Source organism: Siniperca chuatsi, linkage group LG23 (genome assembly GCF_020085105.1).
Source record: "Siniperca chuatsi isolate FFG_IHB_CAS linkage group LG23, ASM2008510v1, whole genome shotgun sequence".
NCBI lineage: Eukaryota > Metazoa > Chordata > Actinopteri > Centrarchiformes > Sinipercidae > Siniperca > Siniperca chuatsi.
In genome coordinates this window covers 4707501-4731296 of record NC_058064.1, presented here as the reverse complement: position 1 = coordinate 4731296, position 23796 = coordinate 4707501, and the positions used below count along the sequence as shown (strand labels likewise).

The following is a 23796-nucleotide window of genomic DNA, read 5'->3' as shown; positions in this document are numbered from 1 at the left end:
TCGATGAATTTATTACTTGACAGACAGGAAATCAATCCGCAACAATTTTGATAATCGATTAATTGTTGTTTTTATTTTTTATTTGTTGTTGTTATTTTTCAAGCAAAAAGGACAAAAATTCACTAGTTCAGCTTCTCAGAAGTTAAGATTTTCTGCTTTTCTTTGTTGTTGTCTGTGCTAAACTGAATGTGTTTGGGTTTTGGACTTCTGGTTGGACAAAACAAGCAGGACAAATCTCAGTATATGTCAACTTGAGTTCTGGGACAAATCGATTGATTGGGAAATTGGCAAATTACTCTAAAATGAAGATAATTGTTAGTTGCAGCCCTACACCCCTTTTTATTTTAGTGACTATTTCATCCATCTCACCTCCCAGCACACTAAAGAAATACATTAACGTGTGTGTGTGTGTGTGTGTGTGTGTGTGTGTGTGTGTGTGTCTCCGTCCACCAGGGGAAGACACCAGCGGACCAAGCGGAGGGAGACTCGGCGCTCGCCACCTACCTGAGCACCCAACAACACACATCTTCTGCCACCCGCGAAGACCTGGAGACGGCTGTCTGAGGCGCACACACACTCACACACACTCACTCTGTCTCTCTGGACTCGTAGTGGAGACGAATCTGTAAAAGTGTTTAAAAAAAACAAAAAACGAACAGAGTCTGGATTTAACTTCAGTGTCTCCACAGACGGAGAGACAAATCAGAGGAGTGAACTGCTTCCGCTCACAGCAACACTGCAGTGGAGATTTTAATGGTCAACTATTTATTTGTATTTATTTATTCATATTATATTTATTGGTTGTTCTGATTGATTGACTGAGTGATTGATTGTAGGACTATTAATGGTTCAGGATGCAAGTGCACTTTGAGCAGCCGCCACGGGTCGTGAGTTCACTTGTCGTTTAGGAGAGCCGAACTTATGATAACATGTTGTTTATTTTGGTCACAATTGGTATTTTAAGAATGGGTTTTCTTCTACAGTCACTGAAAATGTGTCGATCAAGCATTGAAAAGCAGTTAGAAGTTATTTCTGTAGAAAATAATCGAAATTTCTTAAAGTTTCTTTTCAGAACTGATGGACATACTAAAGGCTTATATGTTTACCCCATGAAACCTGTGTGCCAAAGACATTGCACTGACGTAGTGTCATATCTAATCTATTATTTCAGTAATGTTCCCAGAGTCTATCACAGTGGTCGGTTTTCACATTCTCATTAATCTCCAAAGCTGATTGCTGTTGTACCAAATTATGTAATGATAATGTTTCATTCACGCTGTTTCATTCAGCATCCGCATTACTGGGTCAACGGAGGGCTTTGATAACATTACAAGGCTAAAACGATCTCATTTCAACTGTCTCGCATTAGTTTAAGTACGGAAGGAAGTAAGTGAGGAAGGAAGAAATCTTTATTTTTATAGCACCTCTTGAAACCAGAGCTACAAACTGCTTCACAAGTGCACATGAACCCGAAACTGACACAGAACAATTACAGGCAGTGGTCCAAGTTTGAGAAATTTAACAAAATAAAAGACAAAAAAGTTATAAAAAGTCCAGTCTGCACAAGGAGGTTTTGAAAGGCTCAGCTGACCTGTTACTGAGGGGCGTCGGGATCCCCTAAGGGGCCCAGAAAATAAATCTCAAGGGTCGCATAAATGATTAAGGGTATAAGAAAGAAAAATATATATTTCTGTCATACAAAATAATGTTTATTTTTCTCTAATACTTGATGCTTTCATCTTTTCAGGCCTCTAAAAGCCTTTCGAACTAAACAATCGAAAAAGAAGGGGGGGAAAAATCGCTCTTTGGTCCAACTGCTCCCCGTGGATATTGATTTGTTTTAAGGTGTCACAAGCCAAACAGGTTGGGAACCACTGGTTTATTTTACCACTGGTGTTGGAGCCATTTACCTTGATCGCAGCATTTGCCAGACATGGTGAAATGGTAAATGGACTGTACTTGTATAGCGCCTTTCTAGTTTTACGACCACTCAAAGCGCTTCACACACTACATATCGCATTCACCCCATATGGCAGAACTGCCCACCAGTATTAAATTAATCATTCACACACACTGAAGGCACAGGGAGCGATTTGGGGTTCAGTGTCTTGCCCAAAGACACTTCAACATGTGGGCTGAGGGAAGCCGGGATCGAACCGCCGACCTTCTGGCTGCTCTACCACTAAGCCACAGCCGCCCTGACAATTGATATGACAATTCTTGGTGCAAAATATGGTTGAAAAATCTGAAACCTTTTTTAAACATAGTCAAAATAATCTTAAACTGGATTCTAACACAAACAGGGAGCCACTGTAATGCAACTAGAGCTGGAGAGATGCTATGCTTTGAGCGCCCAGTTAGGTTTTATTAAATAACCCGATTTTTGGCTCCGTGTGGTCCGTCTTTAAAACCCAGACTTTTTATTTTATGAACAATCATTAGTATCCTGTTTTTACTATTTCATTCCACCACATGTTGGACTTGTTGTTGGTCCCCAGTGGAGTTTGCCTGGTTCAGCTGATGTGCTGATATTTAGTTTTATTCTTGTCGTAGTGGAAGAATTCTCTGAACAGGACTCGGTGATATGGATAAAAGTCATTATTAAGATATTAATGAGGGTATTTTGATATTTATTTGTATTACACTATGGAAAATGTATGCAAAATTGTGTATAAAATCACTTTATTACATGGGACCAAACTCATGTATAAAAAAACAAACTTCCAATAACTTTTCACTTGTTAGGTTTTAATTACAGCTTGCTCCGAATCATTAATTTGGACAACAGAAATAAATAAAAACACAATAATGACAAAACAACGGCACCCAGCAGGAATGAAGTGCAACATAAATTACTTTTACAACTGATTTACATAGAATTTTTCTCTTATTTGACACAAATTTCAATCACAAAATTAACATGTATATATATATATATATATAAATTTTACATTCAAACAAAATGTGATCCTTGACAGCAGAAAAATAACACGATATGATGCCACTGAAAGTAGAGAAACAATATTGAATTATTGCCCAGCTCTATCACTCAAACTGAATTCAGAGTGAAGATTAGTCCGGTAATCAACAGGAAATTAACAGGAAACTAATCTGACGATTGATTAATCATGTAAGTCTTTTTTTTTGTGTGTAAAACCCCCCAAAATTTGCTGGTTTCATACTCTCAAATTTAAATATTTGCTGGTTTTCTTAGTCTTCTATGATCGTAAATTTAATATCTTTGTGTTTTGGACTGTTGGGAAAAAGTACATTATACATTTTACCGACCAAAAGGTTCATTGATTAATCTGAAAAGTAATTTTCAGATAAATTGATAATAAAAATAATCTTTGGTTGCAGCCCTAATTCAGAGCATCACAGGAGTAAAAGTCAGTCGTAATCTTTCCCCACAAGACTAAATTATTTTAAATCAATTAAATAAAAATTTTGCATCCAAACTAGTTTTTGTCATAAGCAAGTAATCAAACAAAACAGTATTAAATCGATCATATCCATCACTGACTGGACCAGATCTGATTATTTTGAAAGCACCAGTATCGGCTTAGTATCGAGAAAAACCAACACATTTGTTCAACCATAAGTCCTTGTGCTGGTGTTATTTAACGTTCAGCAAGTGCAGCCAGTTCATTGTGGAGGACACACCAGACTATATTTAAAAAAAGGGCCGTTTTGAAGCATAATCACTAACCTGTTAATTTTCAAACGTCTGACTCTCCAGCTGCCGTCACACAAATATTTTAACTTTTCACACGGGGATAGTGTGTATCTGGTACTCCAGACCCAACAAGGCTTTTCACACGCAGCTTGTGTGTGTGTGTGTGTGTGTGTGTGTGTGTGTGTGTGTGTGTGTGTGTGTGTGTGTGTGTGTGTGTGTGTGATAATATTCCCCATTCCATATCAAATCTGAAAAGACAAGTCAGTACAACTGCAACAGAAAGAGACGTAAGACTCTGCTCTCCGTGCAGCATGTACATAACTACAGACTGTGTGTTGTGTTATAATAGTGTGTGTGTGTGTGTGTTTCATGTGTATGTGAGTCTTTTCATGTGTATCTCAAGTACACATTCCCATGTGTGTGTGTGTGTGTGTGTGTGTTTGCAGCATTTATCCAAGAAGAAAAGAAAAATCTGAGCCATATTCAATGCAATATGAATATATGTGACGTCTTTTTGCATTTCTCTATTAATCGTTTACATTACATTAATGTTTTTAACATAGTCGACCATTTAGCACCGAGGAGTATTGAATGTGCAATTTTACTTCAGTGCTGGTTGGGTGTATGATTGTCTTGTTATTTTTTTTATTTTTTATTTTGTGTGCATGTATGTCAGTGGATTGAACTTTTAAACAACCCTGTGAGGTCTGTTTTGATATAACCTGTTATAAACTAAAATTGATACATAAAGGTGGACCTGCTTTCCCAAGTATTTGTGGGGACACTGAAACATTTTAAAGACTCAGATGTAGCCATTGTAGAAGTCATACTACCTACATTAATGCAAAACGTGTTGTAGATTTGTTGGAAATCCCGTTTTCAGCTGCCACAAAGATTAACAGACTTTTTTACGAGTCATTTCTTACATTTTATGTTTCCATTTGTCCATCATTAAAACCTCCTGCATGAGGAAAGTTTTATTTGAAAATAGAGCTGTCACACAGTGAGACAGTGAGCACAGCATCTTAACTCAAGGTCCACTTGCTAGACGTCTTCGTGGCCTTCCTTGATGCGGCTGAAAGCCCCAGAAGATATCTAGTAAGTTGACCTTAAGTTAAACATTATTATTAGATTATTTTTCAGTATATAGAAGTGTAAATTCTTTCTTAATCATCATGTAAGAGATAACAGGCAACAAGGTGTCCTTATTACTGTGTGTGTGTGTGTATATATATATATATATATATATATATATATATATATATATGTATGTGTGTATGTATATAAACACAGTTAAAACATTTTTTATACTTGTGCCGATGCAATACCTGAGTTTTGGTCCCGATATTCTCTTTTGAGAAATATAAATATGTTTTTCTACAAAGCCCTTTTTTCCATATTTCCAAAGTAAACAAACTTTTCAAATGTTAAATGTTGTCTAAACACAAATTTTCCCTAATTAACAAAGACTAATAATGACAGAATTGTCATTTAAAGGGTCACTCCACCGATTTTACACATGAAAGTCAGTTTACTCGTCATGGTTAGTCCTACTCAGCCTGTGGAAACGTGTAATGTATATAATGTTTTTATAGCACCTATATAATGTCTTCTGTGGCTTTGAAGGGAGCTGACAGTCGGAGAAAATAACCCTGATGACCATTTCAGGCTTCAGACAAACTGTAGATGATGATTTGATTTGTATTATGGGAGATTCCAGTGTTTTGGGAGCTCGACCCACATTAGGGACTAAAAGTCAGGGTATCTCGGCCTCTGCTGCTTTGACTTTGAACGTTATTTTTTAAATCCGTCTCTCACAAGCTTCACAACTTTATGGAAGTGCAACAGTAAATCACTGGAGTGACCCTTTACATAAGGAACTATCTAATCAGAGAATAAAGGATTCAGATCTGATCAGACATTTGATGCCAGCTTTGATACTTAACAGTTTTTATTATTTTTAAACTGGTAACACAGCGTGATGCATCAGTGTTGCTGCTATATTAACATGCTTAATGCACTGATTTAGAAAAGCTGTTAAGATGTTGCCCCAAACTAAGTTTCTGAGGTGTTTTCTTAGTAAATAACTTCAATTACAGAGACAATATACAACAAACGTGACTCACATACGCAACACACAAAACAAAGAAAAAGAAAATACTTTTGCTTATTTGCAATTATAGCCTCAGTGTCTGGCAAACAAATGAAAAGTCCAAAAAAGTCTTAAAATCAAAAATACATTTTTAATAGACACTTTCCAGCCAATCAGAAACCTTTTTTTTCATAGCAATGGTATAAATTAAGATAAATGTTTTTTTGGCTTTGGGATGATAAAACTATCTGAAACTATTTTAAGTGTTAAATTCAGGGGTGTTGAAATATAAAAAAGTAGAACAATGATGGTTTGAGGTAACTGATTTCTTTTTTATTTTAACCTAAAACTCACACGACAATCTTTGCTTACAGCTTTTTGTTATTTGATGTTCTGCTGCACTTCTGAGTTCTTCCTTGACTAATTCCACATTTAAAGCCTCTCAGATGTCAAAGTATTTCCTCCCTTTTCACAAACGTTTGTGGTGCAGGACTTCTATGATGGCTACCACTGTCGACATCCAACACTGAGACCTTCCTCTGAGTGTCTGGAGACTATAAAATAGGCAAAATGTATGTAAATGAAATCCTTAAATTGAACTAAATGTAAATGGTGATGACATTTTCTATGAAGTGACTGTGGTAATAAGCTAGGCCCGCTCTGAATGACATGCACACACGCTTCTTATCACTCTTTCTATTGAGTAGAAACATGACTTTGTATTAAATTGTGTCTCTCATCAGCGTTGGTTATGCATGGCATTTTCTTACCTCCTTGGGAGTTATTTTCTGGTAATGGAATAACAAGATGGCATTATTGTTGTTTAAACTATTAAATTATTATAGTTTTAAATGATTTCTACCTGAGTTTCCTCTTAGGTTGGACATGTGTTTGGTGTTTTCTTGTTTTTCTTTTGCTTTTGTATTTCTTTCTTTTTCTGCTGATGATGATGGGATTACTTGAAGTTTGTTGTTTTGTTTTATTTTATTAATTTGTTAAAAAGAAGATGTGTTGCTGGAGTTTCGCTTCTGACATTATTTCTTGATTGAATGATTGTTGGGGATCATTATTAAACTGTGGGGTTTCCTCATTCTTAAGACAAAAAAACAACATTTATCTAAACAGGAAATCAACTGCCATTGTGAAAAAGTCACTTCATGCTGATTTAAACAGTCCGTTGCAAAGGTACTCTAAAGATGTAAACATGCTAGCATTTGCTAATTAGCATTAAACACAAAGTGCAGCTGAGGCTGATGGGAATGTCGTCTGTTTTGCAGGTTTTTAGTCATAAACCAAAGTATTGGACAAATAAAAATTTTGACCCGATGATGGCGCTAGAGGAAAAGTCCAGCACTAAAAAGAGGACGCTAATGTGTTCATTATAGTGAGGAAGGCGCTAGAGGAAGTCAGGAGATCTTCAAAGACACAAGGATTCATCATCTGGGGATCATGAATGTTGTACAAAATTAAAAACATTATTTGCCAGAAATGTATATCTAATCTATTTACATCATGATTTTTATTGACATACACTGACATACTGAGACTGACAGCTATTTACAGGAAGCTATACCAAAAATATATCTAAATTTACAAGAAATTATTCAATTCAGACCTTTTGCAACAGAAACTATTATTAAGTTTTGATTTAAATAGTGACGAATCTGCTCCAAGTAAAGTATTTCCCAATAACGGACAGTTTTCCTTCCTCTGCAGCACCAGACGGGTGGCGTTAAGCCCATCTGGACCGTTTTAACTGCAGGGGAAGTTGGAAGCTTTCTACACTTTGCCCATCAAAAAGTTCTGGCACTTTGGTGGACGTGATCAAACTATGAAAGTTAGATTTAAACGGCTATTTTTCCTTCCATCACACTGATTTAACATTTTACCGCTGGACGTTGGCACTGTATAAAATTTTAACAGACTGCTACTTGTACAAAAAGCTACATGAATATGTAATATCAATAAATTAGACTCTTCTCTTGTAAGTTGTTGCAGTCATTTAAAAAACACTGTCATAGAAATAATGAAGGTAAAATGTACAGTAAAGTTTTGAAAACCTTAAAAGCACATGGTGTCTCAACACTAAACATGGTGAGGGGGTTTTAAGGTTAAAAAAAAATTGCATTATCTTCATTTTTAAAATGTTGATGTAGTTTTGGAAAGATGCCTGGAACATTTACATCAGCACAGATTACTTATCAAGTTCTCATAAAATCTGATAACTTCGGAGTATACGCTTTCTGTAAATCATTATCAATCATTATTACAGGGTGTGTAAAGGTATGTTAGTGTCTCTAATCTTATAATCAGAATGCTGCTGTTTCTAAATCACGCAGCAAGCAGTGACCCTGTGTGATAACTGTGTGTTTTAAGAGGTCATTTACTGTATGAACCTCTACTGCCAGTAGAGACAGTTTAATCTCTCACATCTTCCTCCTGCATGATATTTCACTACTTCAGTCGTACATATTTCAGTCGTAAACTAAACATGATTATGAAACCATTCAGAATATAATCTGTCGTTATAAATCCCATCAGCGCTTAAGTGTTTCACTTAAACGAGATATGAACTGTGACCCATATGTACTGTGTAAGGAAGCACCTTGAGTGTGACATGAGAGTGAGACATTTTTCAGGCACTCGCAAAGTCAAATACACAAGCTCACTGACTCACAGCCGGGGATTTCCTACAAAGTGTTACTACCATCGTTTTATAAAACGGACAACATTCCTGCGGTTGGCAAATCAGCTTACTTATTTCAGTATTTGGACAACACAAGTTTGTAGTGTTGTGTGGAAGCCCATTTCCACCAGTAAAAACAAAATAGATGAAAAGTCACGAAAAAAATACGCTTGGTAAGTCATAATATTGATCACATAATTCTTTCTCATAATTTAAACATTCAGATGTTTGAAAATGGTCACCACGCAAAAGTTTATACCAACAGGCTGATCCAATCCATCCAACCTGCAGGATGATAAAACAACTCAAAACAATTAGCTGTTCATGTGTTATATACATGAAAATTCAATCAAAAGTGCATCAACCTCAAAGAGTGGGAGTGCAGAGACAATAATCAATAACTCAGTAACTTTTTATCTCATAATTTTTCTCATAGTTCAGACTATACTAAGTCAAAATTTTACTTGTGACGCCTTAAAAAGAAGCAATGTCTACCTGCAACCCTTTGTCACCTGTTGCATTACGTCTACAATTTGGGGATTAAATTATTCAGTAATTCACGTGAAAACAATTAGAGGAAAGTTGTTAAAATAAACCATTTTTGGTGGCAGAAATGTGTTTTTTTGCTGTTGTTTTTATTATCTAAGGTCTGTTTCCTTTATTTTGTTATAGCAAGAGTAAGATTTAACCTGTCTGCTGAGTCAGCCTGCAGGTGAGTCATAGATCTTGTGTCAACATTTATCGTCGGTACAAGTGCAGGTTAAGATTTCAAACAATAAAGACACCACTGCAGATTTCCTTTCAAGGGGCCCAGCCCATGGTTCAATAACCGTTACTGCACTTGAAATGTCAGTAAGGATGTAAACTTCTTCTTTATTATTTTAGTTTGATTGTCACAGGTCCCCTTTTCTCACAGTGCCAAAAATGAAAGTGTGTTGATGTTAAACAAAGTGTCTTTGTTGCTGAGGTGACATTCAAACACCACGAGGATCTGGAAGTTTCTGTCCCACAAAAAAAATTCCCAACCTTTACTTTGTGATTAACTTGGTGGATTGTTTTTTTTATGTTTATGGGAAGAAAAGAAGGAAATAAAAACATGTATATAAATTTGAGAGGCATAATGACAAACATGCCAGCCTGTACAGTTGTAACATCCTTTGGGTAACGTCATCATTTTAGAATAAATAAAGTTGAAACCCTTCTTTTTTTTTTTTTTTTTTTTTTGCTGTGTCACTGTTTGTCAGTTTCACTTTCAGTTTGTGTTTCGGTTAAAAAAAAAAGTATTATATTTGGGGCTTTTTTTAAAGTGAGTGTTTCTCTGCTTTTGCTGTGATCACATTTTGGACCAACATGCTGATTTATCCACTGACTTTGAACGGAAAAACTTTATTAAAAATCTGAAGACGGGCGCGTAATTAGCTTGTTTTACGTTAGCATTCTTTAACATTAGCGTGCGTCATTACGTAAGACGTGTAACGCACGCCCTGGAAGACGGACTATTTAAGACGAGTTGTTTTAGTCGGCGTAAAGGAATCACTTCTGTGGACATTTTAGTTTCTTTTACCGTCTTTTTAGTCGTTTGGACCGTAAGTACCGTAAGTACCCGTGTTTTTATGTTTTTAAATATTGTACATACATGAAATACTTGTTGACAAGTGGGGTAAAGTGGGTTTTGGTAGTTTTGGCAGTTGAGTACGTTACGTTATTACGTCAACTGACAAACGTTTAATTTAACCAGCTAATGGCTTAGTGTCAAAACGACACGTTTGAAGTCTTTTATTAATTAAACATGTCATGTATCAGTTAATTAACTTGTTCTTAAATTCCTTGCTGTATTTTGTTGTGTGTTTACGGAAACATGCCTCGCCGTGACCCGGATACTTCAGAGTGTAATTCTCGCCTACCCACCTCCAGAGGGGGACACAATGCGGTGAAACAATGGCAGAAATATAACCATAATTGACTTAAAATAAACATAAAACTGACGAGTATTGCATGAATATTGGTGGATAAGATCAAATAATGAAAAATGTTTATTTCACAATTATTACGGTGTGCAGAATGTAGGCAGTACAACATGAAAACAAGTGAACAGTTAGCTCTGTAAAAACCAGTTTAGTAGTCAGTAGAAAGTAAATTAATCGACAGAATTAATTAGCAGAAAATTATTTGTAATTGTTGAAGTCATTTATCAGGCAACAAATCCAAACTTTCACTTGTTCCAGCTGCTCAAATGTTTTGTTGCTTTTCTCTTTTTATATCATTGTAAAATTAATATTTTGGGGGGGGGTTGATTGTTCCTTGGACCAGTCAGGCAATTTGAATAAGTCTGGGAAAACGTGATGGGCATTTTTTCACTATTTTCTTACACTTCATAGACCAAACGATTAATTGATGTATCAATAATGAAAATACTCAGTTAGTTGCAGTCCTAAATATAACCAAAATGGACATAAAACTGATAATAATTAGAAGAACACAAGTCCAAAGAATGAATACATTGAATCTAATGAGATGTATTTGTAAACATGCAGTTAACAAAACTTAATACTACAAAAATTAATAATACTGAAGTACGGTTTTAACCAACAATAATGTTCTATTATTGATTATTCTATCTGTCTGATAAATCGGCTAATTGCTTAGTCTACAGAAAATTAGAAATACCCCTCCAGAACCCAAGATATCTCTTTCAGATTGCTTGTTTTGTGTCGACCAACAGTCCAAAACCCAAAGATATTCAGTTTATAGTGATAAACAAGCAGCAAATCCTCACATCTGAGAAGCTTAATCGATTAACAGATACCAAGTAATTGTTTCAGTACTATATGGAAGACAACATGAAGGTAGATCCACTATATATATATATATATATATAAAATGTGTGCATAGTGGCTGTTCTTGTATTATACTACTATATATGTAAAAAGACACGTAATGCTTATGTTACCATATTCTAATATTACAATGCTCTGAGGAAGCAGTGGCTCTCAATCTCACCATTATACACCGGTAAGCTGAGTATTTATTTAAAACAGGTGAGAGTGCACAGGTTAAAACAACAGTTATGCAGCTCTGTGATGGGTGTAACCTAATGGGTGTAATTTGACTAATCTTCCCGGGTGTTTAGACCACGGTGGAAACTCACACCACAATGGGCTGAAGGAAGTTTTTTAGTTCCTTTTAAAAGTAGTTCCTGGTACTTATGGTGGAAAAGCAGCTTATAACAACTAAAAATCATAATTCTTTATTCTGACTTTTCTTGCAAAATAATAAAATTTAAGTAAAGAAACATAATTGGAGCACTTAACAGAAAATAATGGCAAGACCACATTTATAATTAACACCTAATCAGCTACAAAATCATGATTTTGAGTTTACTGTACTGTTTTTTAATTTGATCACTATGATGACTTTTTTTTTTATTTTTTTTTTTTATCAACAGTAAACCAACATGGCAAACGGACATGGGGAAACCCACGGCCCCATCTCCAACCGCAATGACCTCACCAGCAGCACGGACTGTGACCCTAAATCTACCTCAGACACAGACAGCATGGGGGACACGGTGGAGCTCAGACTCCTTATGGCCTATGCAAAGAGGAGACTGCCGGAAAAGGACAACGAGTTATCCACACAGGACGGCAAGTTTGCATTAAATGGTGGGACCGATACAAAGGAACCATCCCCACTTCAGACGCTGGTCAAGACTGAAAAAGAGGAGGAGGAGAAGAAGAAGAAGAAGAAGAAGAAGAAGAAGAAGGGATGGAGAAAACGTCTGTCGAGCGTTATAAGATGTGTCAGACCTCAAACAGTAGACGAAGAACCGCCCCAAACTATTGAGAGCCCACCTGATGTTGACAACAGATGTTTTGATTACATCAGTATAGACGGTGAGAATTAAGATACAGCCTCAGATAACCCCAGTGCATTCATTTCACCTGTATGATAATCATTATCGATTAATCCGAACCATCGTTTTGTCTTTAAAATGGTGAAAAATGCTCTTTATGATTTCCCGCAGCCAAAGGTGACGTCTTCAGATGTTTTCTGTTTTGTCCAAAACCCAAAGATATTCAGATTACTGTCATGTATGACGCAAATGTTTGGCATTTTTGCTTAATATGATTATACGATTATGAAAATAGATACATTTTCTGTCGACTGACTAATCGATTTAATCGTTGCAGCTCTAGTAAGAATGTCAAACTACTGTATACCTGGTTTAAAATCTGAATATTCAAAATATACTTGCACGCGGACAAACCAAAGGAAAAAGATATAACAAGAATGTATTGATCCCAGAGGGGACAAATTAGAGTGATGACATTAAAAAGCTATATGTAAATACCTTTGACTATATAAATGACTTGTGCGTGACTTGATAGTAAACAAATTATTTTTAGTTTTGGACAGTGGGTTGAATAAAACAAGCAATTTTAATACATTTTTGGCTGCGGAAAGTCATAACAGGTACTTTTTACTATTTCCTTACTTAGTTAAAGACTAAACGAGAAAATAATCAGCAGATTAATCGATAGTTAAACTAATAGTTAGTTGTAAGTAGTGTTATGTATAATAATTGTATAATAAAAATGTGAACGGGACTAAGGAGAATATTTAATAAGGATATTTAGGCTTTGTGCCCCTTTTTTAGGCATGAAACAGTAAAATTAAAAGCTGCATTATAACGTTATTTCACCATAAGTCAAGATGAAACTGCAGCAGTGCAACAACCGCCTCCTGCTTGAATATCTTCCAGACTTTCCAGTCCAGTGTGATACGGCTGAAGCAGCCAGATGATAGTGTTGCATATATTTTAGATTTTTTTTTTTTTTTTTAAACGATGAATCATTTCAGTCACTTCTCAAAACAAAACGCCAAAAATTCTCTCGTTGAGGATTTGACTCTTTATGCGATAGTAAACTGATTATATTTATGGACTGTTGGCCGATATAAAACAAGCAACATCAGTACATGACCTCGGTGTGTGGGGAATCATAGCGGGCATTTTAATTGAGAAAATAATCTGCAGGTTAATCGATTGAATGAAAATAATCATTAGTTGCAGCCCTGATATATACCTGTTTACAGCAATAATCTAATCTAAGCAGTTTTACCAAAAATCCCCCTCATCAATTTTTTTTTGCATTGATCTCCCAGTACGTCATGAAAACGTTGTAGCTTTGCCAATATGCAAATACCTTTTCAGCTTTTTTAACCCGAGTTAAGAAGTTCAAGCTTTGTTGTTCTCCCTGTTTGTTGACTTTTGTGTCAGCAGACTGTGAGTCAGGTCTCGTGGCTCGTGACATAACAGATTGTCAGCGTGTGTGGGTTTTTTTTTTTTTGTTTTTTTTTTTAGGTTGATGTGTTAAATGTGTTTGGGGAAAACCCGACGGTTCAGGCTTGGACTTGTTGCTGTGACGCGTGTGTTCGCACCATCGTTGCCTTTTTCTTTTCTCTAAACTTTTTTTTTTATTTGTTTATTACTGCTTTCAGAAGGCGTAGTAGAAACTAAGGAGGACGATAAGTTGGAAGAGGTAGTAAGTAGACTGACAGAGATCGCTAATGAAATCCCGTTCATCCCTCCAGACATAGAGTCTGACGCACCAGAAGGTGAGTTATGGTTTCCTCCCTACAGGAAACCTCTCATACTGTTTTCCGTGAGGCTTGCTTGTGTGTGTGTGTGTGTGTGTGTCAAGTCTGAATCAGCAAACTCTTAACTGCACAAACTTGCTCGTTTCACCCTGATGAATGCCTCCAAATAGTAAAATAAGGCCACCGGTTCTGCTGGTTTGGGTAAGTTTTACTCACAAAAATGTCTCCCCAAGAGTAAAAAGACTTTTCACACACAGTCCTGTTGTCAGAAGTCATTACATTTCTGTAGATTTAGCAGTGTCAGTAGCGCCATTAGGGGACTCAAAATGAGAAAATATAACTACAGCTGTCAACGTAGTTTCATCACAGTGCAGTACTGACACAGAAGTAAAGAAGGGATGGTTTTACATGAACTTCAAATAAACGCCTCGCTAAAGCAAAGCGGTCCATTACTTAGAGGGGAGGTGGTTAAAGCTACAGCTACTCACCTGCAGTGCTGTTTATCCATCTAGATAGTTTTGGTGTGAGCTGCTGAGTTTTGGAGTAGAGATGTGTGCATGTTTTTTTAATATAATGGAACTTGTGGTGCTTAAAGCGCTTAAAAAAAAAAAAATACATTTGAAAAACTCTGATAAAGGATCTTTTAAAAGATCCTACTTTTATGGGGTGAATGTGCGGACACTGCTACAAACACGTGGTTCACTTTTTTCCACCCAATAAATTATACGTTGTCATGTAAAAACAGAGGTCTCTTTCTGACGAATCGACAACTGAACTTTGTGTACAAAAATAATTTGCTTGTTAAAGAAAAATATGTTCACTAGCACTGCACGTAGTCGCTGGCAGGCTGCTCACATTAAAAGGGACAGTTCACCCCAAAAACAAAAATACATATTTTTCCTCTTATCTGCAGTGCTGTTTATCCATCTAGATAGTTTTGGTGTGATTTGCTGAGTTTTGGAGATATCAGCTGTAGAGATGTCTACAATTTTTGAATATAATGGGACTTGTGGTTCTTAAAGTGCTAAAAAAAAAATACATTTGGAAAACTCAACATCAACGTCTCTTTCCAGAAATCACAACCCGGCCACTCAAGAGAAGCCACAGATTTGTTGCGAGCAGTTTCATGTAGGAACTATTTTCTTTCTTCCTACATGAAACTGCTCACAGCAAGGTCTGTGGGTTATCGTAGTAACCGGGGTAACAATCTAGATGGATAAATAGCACCACAGGTACTAATTTGGGGTGAACCCTCCCTGTACTGTTTATGGTACATTGCGGCCTTTCAAAGCTATGTTCCATTTAGTCTATAAACCCGTTAATCCCTGTGGTTTTCTTGTGGGGTTATTTTTTGTTGTTGTTGTTTTTGTTGATTGATTATCATGTGTTGTGTTGTCTAGACGATGTGGAGAAAGTGATCGCCCTGCTGCTGAGGGAGGCTGGAGACAAACTGAACGATAAGGTAAGAAACAACGGACGTGGAAACCTGCGTAAATACCTCATTTCCTTCGACCTTTTGGATCATGTTTTAGGAAATTCTTTGTGAGTTCATGGCAGAAGTTGTTTGTAATCAGTTTATATGACATCATACTGTTTCTTACCAGATCTGAGCTTCAGCGGCGGTTACAACACGCTCATATTTCACCATATCTGGCAGGTCTAGAGTCCACATACGCGTCTTTTTACAGCTCTTACAGCTGATAAACATTTCAGACGAGCATTTATCAGCTACTGGATGTTTTCGAAATGCAGTAGTGGAATTAATTCAAAATTTTGCCACATTTCTGCTCTAAAACATAAAGCAAATTTTGTGAAAGTGACATTTCTGCCATCGAGCCCGTTTTTTAAAAACATATATTTTAGTGCCAGTTGTCTCCTCCAGTATTAATTAAATCTGTTTCAGTTGTTATCAATGAAAAAACACTAAACAGAAAATGTTTCTCGTCTCCGCCAGGAGCTGAAAGATGCCATTCGAGCCAGAGAGATTTTTTGGAACTACCGTTTCTTTGAGAAGCTAATAAAAACTCTTCTCATGAGGATGGGCCTCATGACCTCCGACCCCGAATCTCTGGGGCCACACGCATCACCCAAAACCCAGATCGCCGTGACCTGTGAGGTGAGGAAAACTTTATGATGTTTTAAAGACGTCAAATAAAAAGGTGGGGAAAGGTGCAGGTGTTTTTGACACACAGGCCGCCTTTAACAAACATGGGGAAGCTCAAAATACGTGAATTTTTTTTTTTTTGTATGAAGTTAATTTTGAATTTCAAGGAGTGGGAACAAATAACTGCCACAAACTAATTAGTATTTGCCTAAATTTTAAAGTTTTGTTCAGACTGTATGCAAAGCAAAGATTGATGAAGTAATTAGATCCTTTTTACTTAAAAATACTCCATTAAAGTCCTGCATCCAAAATCCTACTTAAGTGAAAGTACAGAAGTATCATCAGATGAAGTAACTCAAAGTATTAAAAGTAAAACTGATGTATTATAATAAATTACATTATCAATACTGATGCTTCAATGTTTCAAATTTTTTCAACATTTGAAGTAGATCATCTAACTTTTTCACTGGACCAGAAACGTCATGTTTTATGTTACAATAAACGTCATTGATGTTGGTTCATGTTTTTTTTTTTTTTTTTTTTTCCTTATTGTAAAATTGGTCTTAAATTTAATTCCAAGTTTCATTAAAAAAGTCTTAAATCTAATTTTGCTTAATCTGTAGGAGCCCGTCCTCCCAGCGCTGCCCATGTTCATACTTTTTTTTTTTTTTTTTTTCACGTGAATTTCCAGGGTGGAGCCACTTCAGCCAAAACTTTGGGGTTTAGTTACTCTTTAAGTACAGCACTTGACTAAATGTACGTCCACCACTGACGCAAAGTGAGACATAAAGTCAATGCAGAGACACGAACAGACGGGAATGAACCTTTTGGCAGCGCGAACTGAGGCCGAAACGTCTTTTTTTTTTGAATTTGTGCCCATCACGTGGCGTTAAGTCTTAACAGAAAGAAGAGCTGTCACCCCGACAGACGTACTCTGTGCGTACATTGCTAGTTAGCTACAGCTCATGTCTGTCGAGTTGGTACTGAAGCTAACTGGTGTGAATAACGATGGATTGGGCAAAGTCATATTTGTGCGAGTAATGCAGGAATCGGACGACACGATATCAGATCAAACAGACGTGAGGTGTCGGGCATATTGTTTTTATTCCATTTAGTGAGTCCTAGTGGAGGATCTGTAACACCTCACGACGAACCAACAAAGTTATTATCATGTCAGGATCCATGTTTTTCCTTCTCTGTCGCCTTATTTGACAACTTCTACGATGCGTTCAGTGACACTGGCCCACGGGAGTGTAAACATGCAGAAGAGAAAGAGGAACGATGTTAATTTCAGTGATCTGACAAAGTGACCATCTTAAAAAGAGAAGAATATCCCGACACAAAGTCTTCAGACTACCTTTTTTTTTTTAATTTGCAGAATCCTAGCAGGAATCCACAGCTCAGGTGAATCATTTTCCTTTTTAAATGTCTCTTTTGGCTGAAGATGTTTCTGTTCCCCGGCAGGTCACCAGTCGTCTGTCCTCAGCAGTGGACACGCTGCCCATGAACCGAATGCTTGACCACGGAGCCAGATATCTGCAAGACCACTTTTCATCCTGGGCTCAGAACCAGGGCGGATATGTGCGTAAAACACACACACACACACACACACACACACAGCTTGTTAATTCACCCATAAGCCTTTTCAAATTAATGTTAATATTTTCATCTCTTTCACAGGAGGAAGCCTTATACAGTGAAGACGAGGACAACTGAAGTGTTTTTTACAGCGCAACAGCGCCCCCTGCAGGGGAACCTGCCACACTGGTCCTTTTAAGGGCTGCAGACCCAAATAAACGTTTTTCCTTCAGTTTGTCTTGAAGTGGAGAGCTTTAGTATCCCACCATTGTCACAGAATTGCATCTTTGAAGTCACTCTTACTGAGGGGTTTTTTGTTGTTTGGCGGTTGTTGTTGTTTTGTTTTTTTTGTTGTTGTTTTTTTGGTGCTTTTGAAGGCTTTAAATTGTTTGTATGACAAAACAAAATATGACTCAGAGCACAGATTTTGTATTCTGCTAATCCAATTTTATGTGCATGTTCACATAAAACACCGACCAGACAAGCATTAACATATCTGCAGCTGTATGCATTAGAGAAATATTAAATCAGGTCTTTCTCTACTGGCATGTTTTTATAAGAAGTTTTACAAGTACACCGAGCCAAAGAAGAAACTACTTATGTGCCATTTAATAACTACAGTTATGAAATTATAAGTGTTATTTTGTAAAACATTATAATAACTTTAATTTTCTTGTTTTCAGGGAGATGAAGGGTAGCTGTAGATATTTTAAATTGGCACTATTTGTGCTGTAGTTTGGTAGCTTATTTTGTCATTTGTCAGCACTTGCACTTTCTCATGGAAATTAATAAATATTTTTCTTTGCGAGTTTGAGGGATACATCTTTAAATATTGCCGGTGTTATTTTCTGCATTTCAGGGTTTTTGTTTTTTTTTTAAAAAACTCTTTTTCAAAACATGTTAATTAATTTAGCCAAATAAATCTTGTGTGTACTGTATGAATTTGTTAATTTTGCTACACATTTGAGTGCACGACTAAAAATAAAAGGTCTTGTCAAAATCACATGGTCCTCGCTCAGTGATGTATTAATTTTGTTTTCTGAATGTTTACTGTTTATCAAAACGTTTGTTACTGCAGCAGAAACTGGTCAATTGATAGTGAACAGTAAATCAATATATTAATGTATTTATGTCAAGAGAAATGTTTAATATGACACATTAAGTGCAAGGATGTCAAACTGTCTATAAGATTGTAATCAAGAATCATAGTATAATGTGCCATAATATAATTAACTGAATTGTTAAAATTGCCTCCTTGTGTCGGGTGCATGTTTAAAATGTCATTAAAGGCTGTTAAGGCCTACTTTATTATAATTTACACATCCTTTGTTTTCCTTTAATTAAGAAGACTTGATTTTGCTGAATAAGAAACAGCACCGCATTGTGGTCAAAGGAGGAACTGTAATTTATAGTATTTTTAGTAGTTTTTAATTTTCTAATTACTTTGCCAATGCTTCCCAGAGTGACAAATTGTTATATTAATTTTTGATAAATTCGGCATATAAATAAAGAACGCTACCAGCACTTTGCTTTAATTAAATCTCCACTTTTAGATTTGGTTTGCAGTTCAGAGGAAGTAATTTCTTGGGTGATTTTTGCATAGGATCAAACAGGCCTCCCAAAAATAAGTTCTAATTTTATTTCATGTGTGCTTGTAATGGATGCGATGTATGCCGAATTAAAGAGAACAATCCCTTTTAATTCATTGTGTTATTTAAATCGAGTTTGCAAAGTGATAACGCCTTCTGACAACAAAATAATCTTTAAATGAGCATTTCTTTAAACGGAGTTTGGCGTGTACTCGTGTAGTCGGGCAGTCCGAGCTGCTGTTTGATGTCTCCCGGTGAAATGAGATCCAACCCGTTCCCCTGCAAACCTTAGACTGCCTCAACCTGCTTACCGACAACAGGCTCGCCCTCCGGGAGGACACGGCTCATCAGTCGCTGTCGTCGATGACGTCTCACCTGTCTGTTACTGTTGCACCTGTACTCTACCGACTTGTAACGCAGCGGAGTATGAGGAGTGTGCGTAATGTTTAACGTCGTACACCAGGGTCGGAAGTACGTCCCCACGCGCTCCTCGGTTACGGATGACTCTCCATTAACCGTACGGACTGTTCATATAAACAAATCCCCCGGTACACTGAGCGAGGCACCGGAGGCTACTTGGCCGCCGCCGGGTGCCAAGATGCGGATCTCCAAGGCCAACAAGGGCGCGGTGTTGGTGAGAGCTGTCCGGCGGTATCCGTCTCCTCAACCGGCCAGTCTGGAGAGCCTGGAGGCGGCTTGGAGTGACAGAGGGCGCTCGGAGGTGAAGCCACGGGAGAGTACCCCGAGCCACGAGAGGAGAAACGGCGAGCCACAAGCCGCCGGGAACGGGATGGAAGGAGGGCCACCGCGGAGCAGGAAGAAGGGCTTCAGGCCCCCCGATGTGAGGACCATCTTCTCCCCCGGAGAGAGGGACCCCAGGGTGAAAGAGGAGTCCGGGGAGGGACACACCTTCGAGCCCGGAGGCGAGAACACCTGGTGTGATGTGTGCTGTCAATACATCTTCCAGTATGGCCTCACCTGTGCAGGTGAGTCTGCAGATGATGAGTAGGGGGTAGGTCTCCCAAGATGAGGAGCCCCTTCAGAGGAAGTCCCAAGACTCATTTGGGTGTCAAACTTTGTCAGGGGGGCTTCTATATTAACCATAATATATATTTTGACTGCTAAAATGGAAATTTAATATTCAGTGGCCTTTAAATTGGACCATTTTTCATGCCAAAAATCAACAAAAAAGCAGTTTTCCTTAGAATTTTCCTCTTTAGACCTTCCCGCAGACAGCCAGTGCAGTATTGGTAATTTCTACAACAAATTAATCAATAAGCATCTAAACCATCAAATCAGAAGTGGATATTTGAGTGTAAATGTAAAATTGACCCCATTGGATACCTCTCAAAGACATTTGAGCCTAACCTGAGCAGAGGGCATTGCCATAGCTACCACTAAGGACAAAGAGGTTATGTCCTCTGTGATATTTTTATTAATTTGGGGGTTTTATAATGACATGAAGAAGAGTTTACACTCTTTGATTAGACACATATTACACATGTTGGGTTTTTAAGAATGATTCTAGGTTTTTGTTGTTGACAAAATTAGACCGTTTTTATGAATAAATAAAAAAAATAAATTACGTTAACATGAAACGAAATCATTATTCTCCACCAGAATTAAATACCAGGCACCGCATCATAATGAAGGGGATATAACATGTTGTTACAACAAATATTAAAATGACAAAAAGGGAATTTTAGTGATTTTTTAAAATACTCAGAATATTGCACAGAGTTTGGTTGGTGCCTTCAGTGCTACAACACTTTTTTCAGCTTCCTAAATGTGAGGATTTGCTGTTTTTTTCAGTTTTATATCACTGTAAAATTAATATCTTTGGGTTTTGAACTGTTGGCCAAACAGAACCAGTAAGTTTATAGACCATTGGCTTCAGGAAAATAATTGCTAGTCCATCAAAGCCACTAGCATCAGACAGGTATAAGTGACAGTAAACAAAAGGGTTTTCAGGAAAATAGGACCAAATATAATACTTTTATGTAATTGAAGGTTTTGGGGTTTATAGAGTCAGAGACCTCTACCAGAGAGGTCCCTTTGCTTTGGTGCACACTCATATTTGGATTGCATTTTAAGGTAACTAACTAATTTTAATAGTTATCAAGCACCTTCTGACATGCAGTCTGCACCACATGTTTGCATGACGCAAATAAGCAGCCGCTGGAATGCAGACGGTATGCAGACGGACCGGTTCAGGTCTAAAAGGTCCACTTCTCTCTGGTAAACAATAGAAATAGGAAACAGAAAAAGACTCTTCTTCCTCATGTGTTGGGTTCCTAACATGGCTGCCGTGGTGCTCTTGTTAGTGTTGTAATGGGAATGAAACTCAGACGGTTTTGAATATTCAAACAACTACTTTTTTTAAAACCTTCATTCAATATCAAGGTTTTTTTTTAAAATCATCTCTGTCACCTACTTCCTCCTTTTCTTTACTCGTTTGTCCTGTCATGTAGCTTTAAGGGTGATTTAACTGGCATTACGCTGCTATCATTTGTGATGTCAAAGACAAACTTCAGCTTTAAAGAGAGGCAAAGAAGACAAACACAATCTTCCTTATGAAAAGTTGAATTCATAACAAACACAACACACCCTTCCTCAGTTCACTAAGCTCACATGTTTTGCTGCTACATCCTCAGTTGGTTGTGGTTAGCTGGACCGTTAGCTAAAACAGGCTAATGTTAGCTAGCTGTAGTTAGCAAACTTTGGATAGATATTGCTTTAACTGACATTAGTTAGACAGATCGCTGACTTTTGCTGCTGTCACACTGCATTGTAGCATGTCACAGATAAACATTTCAGTGGTTTTATCACTGAACCAGCTAGCTTCCTAGCTAGTTAGCACTAAATAGATAGATAGCCTGGGCTGTCTGTCATATTTTAAAAGTTCATATCACTGCATATTAGTCAGTCATGTACACTTTCCCAAACAAATTTTATTGACAACAATAATAACTTTCCGTCCACTGTTCTTCCAGCTGGTTTAACTGCTGTGTTGTGCTAGCTAGCTAGCTGTCTAGCTAGTTAGCGATAGATAGATAGATAGATAGATAGATAGATAGATAGATAGATAGATAGATAGATAGATAGATAAGAGGCAAGGGCACTAGCTAAGAAACAAAATACAATAGAAGTAAAATATAAAATAAAATCTGAGAATATAAAGTAACCTAACAACTAGCACCATATTCTGCCTTTAATAGTAATATAATGTACTGCTTTGCTCAGGCCAAAGTTATTTATCGGCCGTTGTTTTGTTCTTGTGGATGAAAGAGTGTATATAATTAAAATGTATTGTTGATTTATTGTTTTTTTTTTATCTGCTGAGTGTTCAAGCGACCTCCCCTGAACAACCGGGTCAACTGAGCTAAACAGTTCTCTGACGGCAGAAATGGGTAGTTTGAGCTTGAGACCTCTGGTTTACTGAAGTATAAAGATGCTCGTTAGCTTTCTCTAATGCGGCTGCTAACTGTCCTCGGGATCATGAATACACACAAATAACACGGGACACAAATTTGGACTTCAGCAGTTACAAAAGAAGAAATTAAAACTTAAAATGCAAAAAAAAAAAGCAAACAAAAACAAAGTTAAATAATCATAAACAAATTGTATATTACATTAGACCATATTAGCATGCTAATACGATTGACGACCATTTTATGTGCAGTTTGACAAAAAAAAAATCTTATCCCAAGGTCTATCACAGCTTTCATCAGTGGATGGAGTATAAACTTATGATAAACTGCTATTTCCGAGGTCAAGAATGAACCTTCAAGATCAGCTTTTATGTGTACGGATTAATAATATATGTTGATCAATTTAAGTTACGTTAGATAGACAACCAGTGTTGTATTGATCGGTGCTGCATTAAATCTATAAACCAACAAACTGACTGGACCAGATCTGATTTTAAGACCAATATGAACTTTATTTAGTGTAAAAATTTCAGCCTAAAACACACAAAAAACATACAGCAACAGTGCAACAAATAACGGATAGAAAATATCAAACACTAAAACAAGGCTGACGTAGACGCAGATACAAAACAAACTATCTTCTTTTTCTGCCGTCGTCCATTTAGCCTTTTAACCTCATTATGTTTACAATGAGTTTTGTGTTTCCCGTCATTGTTAGCGCTGATGGAGTTCGTGTGTGTGTAGATTAAGTGTGTGGGCTGATGTTTCTGCCCATTTAAAATGCATTTCCGCGGTTGATTGCCACTCAGGAAGCCCGTTAAAGGCCCATTACTAGATCTGAATATCATCAACCTTCGCAAAAGGACAAAAATTATTTTAGTTAAACTTCCAGAGGGGAAGCATCTTGTTCCCTGTAGCTCTAAACAGAGCACTGCTGACCACCAGTTCATTTATTAACACACAGAAACAGTCACTTATAAGTCCGTTGAGCAACAGCAGCTTTGTTCAGTTATTTCTTTTAAAAATTAATTTCTCATGAAGG

The 23796-nt window shown here is 37.1% G+C and overlaps 3 protein-coding genes across 9 annotated transcripts in view; all 3 read left to right on the top strand.

Moving 5' to 3' along the window:
• dgki (diacylglycerol kinase, iota) overlaps positions 1-9655 on the top strand; it is a 90507-nt gene extending 80852 nt beyond the window's left edge. For all 7 annotated transcript variants that reach the window (XM_044186885.1, XM_044186884.1, XM_044186887.1 and 4 more), the window contains one exon: positions 454-9655. In XM_044186885.1, coding sequence (XP_044042820.1) covers positions 454-564 — 111 coding nt within the window. In that variant the 3' untranslated portion in view covers positions 565-9655. The remainder of the gene's footprint in view (positions 1-453) is intronic.
• A 239-nt stretch (positions 9656-9894) lies between these two features.
• On the top strand, positions 9895-18599 carry LOC122871589 (apoptosis facilitator Bcl-2-like protein 14). The gene is made up of 7 exons (XM_044186893.1): positions 9895-10049; positions 11900-12347; positions 13954-14070; positions 15453-15514; positions 16007-16168; positions 17621-17737; positions 17837-18599. Exons 2-7 carry the CDS (start codon positions 11909-11911, stop codon positions 17870-17872), a joined length of 933 nt encoding a protein of 310 aa, XP_044042828.1. The 5' UTR covers positions 9895-10049; positions 11900-11908; the 3' UTR covers positions 17873-18599.
• A 1033-nt stretch (positions 18600-19632) lies between these two features.
• Positions 19633-23796, top strand: part of rassf3 (Ras association domain family member 3) — a 94458-nt gene continuing 90294 nt past the window's right edge. The window contains exon 1 of the mRNA XM_044186891.1: positions 19633-20309. Coding sequence (XP_044042826.1) covers positions 19766-20309 — 544 coding nt within the window. The 5' untranslated portion in view covers positions 19633-19765. The remainder of the gene's footprint in view (positions 20310-23796) is intronic.